Source organism: Lactuca virosa, chromosome 7, assembly GCF_052849685.1.
Source record: "Lactuca virosa cultivar CGN04683 chromosome 7, Lactuca_virosa_CGN04683_v6, whole genome shotgun sequence".
Classification (NCBI taxonomy): Eukaryota; Viridiplantae; Streptophyta; class Magnoliopsida; order Asterales; family Asteraceae; genus Lactuca; species Lactuca virosa.
This window is the reverse complement of record NC_136432.1, coordinates 246351413-246358953: the sequence shown is the minus strand read 5'-3', so window position 1 is coordinate 246358953 and position 7541 is coordinate 246351413. Positions and strand designations below refer to the sequence as shown.

The window sequence follows — 7541 nt, the reverse complement described above, 5'->3', positions numbered from 1 at the left end:
GAAAGATACATTGGGTCGCTTGGAAGAAGGTCACGCAACCTAAAAAGTTAGGTGGTCTTGGTGTTGGTGATCTTCGTTCTATGAATATTGCGCTTCTTGCCAAGTGGTGGTGGAGGTTAAAAACTGAAAGTAACTCTCTTTAGACATCTTGCATCAAAGCCTTGCATAATACCTCTTGTATTGATGGGAAACCGTTTGCTAAGAATGGTATTCCAGGTACTTGGCGAAATATTTTCCAAATCGCTTGGGAGCTTAAGGATTGGGATATCTCCCTTGAGGAGCTTTTTTGTAGAAATATGGGGATTGGTGATCAAACTCATTTTTGGAAGGATAAATGGTGCAGTGATTTGGCTTTAAAAGATACTTTTCCGGGCTTATATAAGATTGAAGCTAATAAGAATTGCATGGTCTCAGAGAGGGTTATGATTGATGAGAAGGCTGTGTTTATTGGTGATTGGAAAAGGCCACCAAGAAGGGGCATTGAATCTGAGGAGTTGGTGAGAGTGAGAGATGTTGTTGCGGGTTCCCGCTTCTGTAATCGTCCGGACTCGTGGTTGTGGAAAGGTGATTTGACAAGAAGTTTTTCGGTCCATTCATTGAGGAACCTGATGGCACAAAAGTTGTATGATGGTGGTACTTTGCAGAGCTTCTTTTGGATAAATTGGATTCTCATCAAAATTAATTGTTTTGTTTGGAGGATGCTTTTGAACAGGATTCTGGTAGCTTGTAATTTGGTCGAAAAAGGGATTGTGCTTAACTCCACTGTTTGCGCGATGTGCGGAAATGTTGAGGAGTACGTCGACCACGTGTTTTTCTCATGCTCTTTTTCTTCTTTGATTTGGAATTGGTTTTCTTCTTGGTGTGGTGTGATGCCGCTGATTCCGAGTTGCATGGAAGATTTCTTGTTGTGCTTAAAAGCTCCGTTTATTGGTAAAAAGCGGAAGAAGCTATTTTTGGCCTTGTTATATACTGTGTTGTGGTTCATTTGGAAGGCGAGAAACTCGTTGGTGTTCAACAACCGGAGATGTTCCCCTTTTAGAACGGCAGATGATATCTAATTAATTGCTTTCAATTGGATCAAACATAGGTCTTTGTTTAAATTTATTTGTTGGTTTGATTGGTGCATGTCTCCTATTAATGCTTGTACTTTGTAATCTTTTGCTAGCTTCTTGTTAGTTTTTTAATGCATTTGTCGTTCAAAAAAAAATCTAATTAAAAGGTTTTGGCTAAACGGTATCTAATTTTTAATAAGGTGATCTAAATATTATAGACAAAATTGCAAAAATGGTCCCTGTGGTATGCAAATTTTTTGGGTTTTAGTCCAAACCACGACTTTTTTGGATTGGTGGTCCTTTTAGAGTGGTTTGTATGTGAAAATAGTCCCTCCGAAAATTGAAATGACTATAATACCCTTAGGGTATTTATTTTTCATTTTTCGTAAAATTTAATATTTATTTATTTATTTTAACAATTAAAAAAAATAGAGGACCCACCTCTCTCTCTCTCTCTCTCCCAACACCCAAGAACACCTTCATAATCTTAAGAACACATCTTCATAATCTCAAGAACACTCAAGAACATATTCATGAACTTAATAATATCTTCCACAACCACCACCCTTTGACCACCGTCCGCCACCACCACTACCCTTTGACCACCGTCTACTTCCACCACTGTCCGCCACAACCTTAGTCTGCCACTACCACCGTCTGCCACTTCCATATATGGTTGAAATCTAATTCTAACAACCAATCACGACATCCACCACCATTGTTGAAATGTAATCCTAACCTCAAATCAAAACCAAGAGCTTAAACTTAAAATCTAACCTGCAACTCAAATTCTTCAACACCTTCATCTTCTTCAAAAATCCAAACCCAACTCATCCATTACTCATTTTCTCTTCACATACGCATATACATACACCACACAATCGGAGATTTGGTTCCCAGTTTACAAACCCATAAATTTGCAGACCCGTCTCCATCTACGCACCAACCATCACTTCAATTACCCTCCTGTATCAACCTCCATTGTTTCTACAAACCTTACACCACCAGGCATCACCTCCTGCATCATCTTCTTTACATACCCACCTCCATTACCTTGTTCTTGATTCGTTTTTTAAGACTTGTTAATCGATTAAGAGTGTGGGAATAATAGAACGCAACACGTCACCAGGTTCTGCATCGATTGCAAAAAAGATGAGGGGATGAGCAGATCTATTTTTTCTCTCTGTATACACTTTGACAGAAAAAATCCTATGTTGTTAATCGATTGATAGCTAGGACCGGTTCTGGATTTTTTTGGGGTTTGGAAGGCTAGAAGTCAATTATTCAGAGATTCAAACAGAGGATGGGTAATGCGACTTTCAGATCACTTAGGGAATTTCACTATAGTTGTTTGATGGGTGAAGAAGAAGAAATTCATCACATGGCTCGTTTTTTCCTGATGCATACCATCTGCTTCTTCCCCAAGTTAAAATTACTCAGTTAATTAACTTCCTTCTTGGAGGAATTAATCAGCAACAAGTGGAACTTCAGTTCCTGGAACAGGAAGCTTGAAGATCGAATGATCGATCGTTCTTTTCTACTTTTCTTGGGGTTCTTAAATTTGGGGTTGGGGGTATTAGAAAGTCACAGGGACATTAACGTGTTTGTACAAATCTATGGTGCTTTCCTACGAGAGAGAGAGAGAGAGAGAGAGAGAGAGAGAGGCCCCAAATTAGGTAATTATTTTATTTTTCATTTAAATTAAATAGAAAAAGCATAAAAAATATATCAGAAGGGCATAATAGTCTTTTCAGTTTACTGAGGGACCAAAAACGCAAAGAAACTAGCTCAAAAGGACCACCAATCCAAAAAAGTTGTGGTTTGAACTAAAACCCTAAAAATTTGCATACCACAGGGACCATTTTTGCAATTTTGTCAATATTATAATCTAATTTAAAGTTTTTGGCTTAATGGTATGCCGATATGCTTAGTAGTTAAAAAATATATATATTTTTTTAAATTAAATTAAAAATATTTGAAAAGTAGAATTGTTGTGGCAGTGGACATGTAACCTCAAAAATGCCGTTTGTTATTGCACTTTGTCTCTTAACACGTTGCCGCCTCAACCATCGCTCCAAGACACACACAACTCAACTCCTCCCTTTCACCATCATCTTAGTTTAGTCCAACGCCAACAACAAAATCCACATCAACATATCATTAGATTCATTTTGTTCTTTGTTCTTTCTTCTTCAGTCACAACAACTCCTCCCTTTCGTTTGATTTTCATTATGATATCCTTGTCACCCTGAAACCCTAGTTTTTTCAGTCCCTCAAAATCAACAGTGAGAGGTTTTGGTTGCTAATCTGCTACTGAGTTATGATTCGATGTTGGGTTCCTTCAGATAGAGACAGATTGGATGAGCAAAAATGGAAATTCAAGTGCGATTTGCTAACCTTGTGAGCTTCTACTCAAGTAACTTCCTTTAGTACATTCGATTTGTTTCCATAGTTCTTGAATGAACAACAAGCTATTTGATTTATTGGAAAATTGAAGACTAAGATGAGGGCAAGAACCGAAAGAGATGAACTATCTAAAGATTTATCAGCGGGGGTAACGAAACCTTTATGCTTTCTTATAGTTTTTGTGATTGGGATAGTGATTGGTTTAGCTTCAAGTTCACATGTCGATAGATATTTCACTTCACAACCCTATAATCTTAATCGGGGTCGTGAATCTATACCCCCTAATTCTCCTTCTACTTCTAGCATCACACAAACTACTTATCATCAGAACTGTACAACTTCTACTGATATTGTGAGTAATTGTGTGAAAGACGAGTGTTTGAGTATGAAAAGCTTTCTATCGCAAAAGAATCTGAGCCATAGTATGACAGATGAGGAGCTTTTTTGGAGAGCTTCATTGGTGCCTGAGAAAGCACACTATCCGTTCGATAGAATGCCTAAGCTAGCTTTTATGTTCTTGACAAGAGGACCTCTTCCATTTATTCCATTGTGGGAGAGGTTTTTTAAGGGTCAAGATGTGAGAAAGTATTCGATTTATGTTCATACAAGTCCTGAGTTTGATCTTGGTGTTTCAAATTCTTCGGTGTTCTACAATCGGCAGATTCCTAGTCAGGTATAACTTTGTTGCTTCAATCTTGTTATAATGTGTAGTGATAAGTAATCAGTTATATTGTTATAATGTTGGGATATGAAAAAAATAAAAAAAAAGTAATAAGTAAAATGTTATAATTGGATAGAATTTTCAAAGGACAATGCCTTAATAACAAAAAAATCGGAAGTAAATTGATGTTATAGAAAGAAATGAAAGTATGATGCTATAATCAACAAATAGATGAAAGTGCATTGTTATCTTTTGCATTTAGCCCCTTTTCATTTGCTTCTCAAAATCGATAAAGAATAGAAATTCGTAAACAAAATTGAGATCATTAGGCATTGGAATTTCCCAAACAAAATTCTCTCTTATAGTTATCTTGGATACACTTTACCTAAATGTTATGTTTTATTTAAAGCATATTTCCTCTTCTATTTTTGGGTTAATTGCCTCATTGCTTGTTTATGCAACAACATTTTTTTTTTCAGTTTATGCAACAAAGTGGTTTTTAAACGAAACATGCAACAACATTTCATTCTAGGACCAAAACATGGTTTCATTAATTTGGGAAAAATGTTAAAAGTGAAACATTGTTGCTCAAATAACCTGTTAGAGATCTACATTAGCTTGCAAGAAGCCTTCCAAATGCTCTTTCATATTGCCAACTAAGCACTTTATGGTTTCACATTAGTAAGCCATTTTGGGCCCCACCACTAAATTAAAAACCAAATTATTTATCTAATGAAATATAAATATATTTAAACCATTTAATTATTAACTAAAAATAATTATCAGTGATTATTTTATTATTATATTTATTTATTACATTAATTTATTATTAAACAAATATATTTATATATTAAAAATATGTGATTTTATAATTTATTAATATTTATTTAACTAACTTTCTATATTATAAAACAAATTAATAGAAATATAATAGTATTACTTTAAAATACTTTAAATAAAATATAGATATAGGAATCCTGAGAAAGCTAAATAGGTAAGCAGGACCTACTATGACCTAATAAAAGGAATTGAAACAAAAACACAAGTAAAATTACATCATGGCTTTGTAAGATCTAAACTATGTAAATGTTTAATAGATAAAATTAAATTAAACATTTATTATTATTAAACTATTTTATATTTTATTAATTACCTATTAATTAATATATCAATCATCATATTCATGTTAATATTTTACTGAATATTTAACTAACATATATGTTAAAAAGTTATAAATTAGTCGATAATGTGTCAACGGGGACCACTTTCAAAAGATTCTCTGCATTGTACTATCAGTCCAGTGTAATTACAAAAGCTGACGTGACGACATGACATTGACACTGACACAATAATAACAGACATCTAAGGCTGAAGGGTGTGGGCGCGGTCCCAGACCGCAGTTTGTGCCACGTCAACCAAGAACACCGCCCCAGACCGCGGTCTGGTGCGGTCTTGGCCGCAGTGCGGTCCTTAAGTGCCGCGTTTTCTGATTGGTGGATGGGAAAATGGGAGGATTGACCGGGTGTTGGGTATTTAATTTTTTTCTTTTTTCTTTTTTTCTTTTTTTTTTTTTGCTTTTTCTTTCTTATATATACATATCTAACTTCATTTTTTTTTTCACAACACAATCTCTTCTCTCTCTCAAAAAACTTTTTTTAAAAAATCAACACTCTCTCGGAGAACGACTTTATGTAGTTTGCTTTAGTTATTTTATTTGTGTTTTTAAGTTTCTAGGATTATTTAAATGTCATGTGTGTGGTTTTCGTGTTTTTTTTTTATTTTTTTTTTGGTAATGCAATGTAATGTTTTTTTTAATTTTCAAGTAATGAAAAATTATGTTTTTTTATTAAAATAGAAGTTTTATTAAATTAAAATAGTTAAAAGAAAAAAAAAAGTTTTATTAAATTAAAATAGTTAAAAAAAAAAAAAAAAATGTGTGGCACCACTCCCTTGGTGTGGCAAGAAACCACACTTGAGTGGCAAAAAATGACATGGCGCTTATGTGGCGGGGGAGGGAGTGCGGTTTCGGTGGCACCACACCCTCCAGCCTAACACTTCATTTTTTTTCCATTTTCAGGCGGTCGAATGGGGAACCGTATCTTTAGTCGACGCGGAACGCCGACTTTTATCCAACGCACTGCTCGACTTCTCAAACGAACGATTCATTCTCTTATCCGAAAGTTGCATTCCAATTTACAACTTCCAAAAAATCTACAAATACCTAACAAAATCCATCTATAGCTACCTCGATTCCTACGATGACCCGTCACGATACGGGCGGGGCCGTTACAACACCTATATGAAACCCGAGATCCGGATCCGCGACTGGCGAAAAGGGTCACAATGGTTTGAAATGCATCGGGCACTCGCGATTAAAATAATATCGGATACAAAGTATTATGATTTATTTAAAAAGTATTGTACGGATGATTGTTACCCCGATGAACATTATATGCCGACTTTTGTGCATATGTTTTATGGGGAGCTTAATTCGGATAGAACGGTGACGTATGTTGATTGGTCGGTGGGGGGCCCGCATCCCGTGATCTTTGAGGGTGGAGATATTACCAAGGGTGTTTTGGAAAGTTTGAGGAAGAGTGGGAAGAATTGTGTGTATAATAAGGGGACAACGGATGTTTGTTATTTATTTGCTAGGAAGTTTGATCCAACTGCTTTAGAGCCGTTGCTTGAGATCTCATCAGAAGTTCTTGAATATTGAAGAAGATTGGTTTTGGGGAGATTGGTTTTTTGAGAAAAAAATTGTTGTGGTTTTGTAGTGTTTTATTGGGAAGTGATTGGTTTAGTTAAAATGTACAAAGTTTTTGGTGTATTGTTTTGAATCTAACATTTATGGTAAAGGTGCTAAATCGTTGTTGTAATCGGTTTATAATTTTATATGATCATTGTTGTAGTCATTGTTGTGCAAAGGTTTCCATCAATCGATTTTTCACTTAGATCTGCAATGGTTTAAAATCAATTTCTTCTACACCTAGATTTTCCTCTAAGCTTATAAGGTTACTTTTCAGTTTAACTTGTTAAGGCGATATTCGACAATGACATCTATGAAATATGACCTACTGTTAGATTGAGATACCCGTTTCTCATTATGACAAGTCAAGATGTGAGCGTTATTAGTACAAACAGATATTATAATGATGCATTGGATGCACTTGGAAGTAACTTTTAAGAAACATAATTAAAATGAATTAACTTTTAAGAAAATCAAAAGGGAGAAAACACAAAATAATATATAAGTAATGTAATATTAATTGCATTTGATGGTTTTAATTGTTCTTGTAGATAACGTTGTATTACTTGGATATAAATTTAATGTATTAAATGTTAAAGAGATCAAAATAGAATATAGTATATAAGAAAAAGACCATATACGTAAAATTAAATGTATTCATGGTTTTTTGTAG

General features: G+C 34.7%; 2 protein-coding genes across 2 annotated transcripts; both read left to right on the top strand.

The window, feature by feature from the left end:
* Positions 1-296: 296 nt before the first annotated feature.
* On the top strand, positions 297-1058 carry LOC145127686 (uncharacterized). Its single transcript, XM_079062835.1, has one exon. The coding sequence runs from the start codon at positions 297-299 to the stop codon at positions 1056-1058; it is 762 nt and encodes a 253-aa protein (XP_078918961.1).
* A 2007-nt stretch (positions 1059-3065) lies between these two features.
* Positions 3066-7034, top strand: LOC145126133 (glycosyltransferase BC10-like). The gene is made up of 2 exons (XM_079061539.1): positions 3066-4131; positions 6197-7034. Exons 1-2 carry the CDS (start codon positions 3556-3558, stop codon positions 6836-6838), a joined length of 1218 nt encoding a protein of 405 aa, XP_078917665.1. The 5' UTR covers positions 3066-3555; the 3' UTR covers positions 6839-7034.
* The last annotated feature ends 507 nt before the right edge of the window (positions 7035-7541 follow it).

Bases quoted from the DNA above. Each gene is read 5' to 3' on its own strand.
- LOC145127686 (XM_079062835.1), top strand. From the start codon at position 297: ATGGGGATTGGTGATCAAACTCATTTTTGGAAGGATAAATGGTGCAGT.
- LOC145126133 (XM_079061539.1), top strand. From the start codon at position 3,556: ATGAGGGCAAGAACCGAAAGAGATGAACTATCTAAAGATTTATCAGCG. The intron at 4,132-6,196 runs GTATAACTTTGT...TTCCATTTTCAG, and splicing joins ATCGGCAGATTCCTAGTCAG to GCGGTCGAATGGGGAACCGT.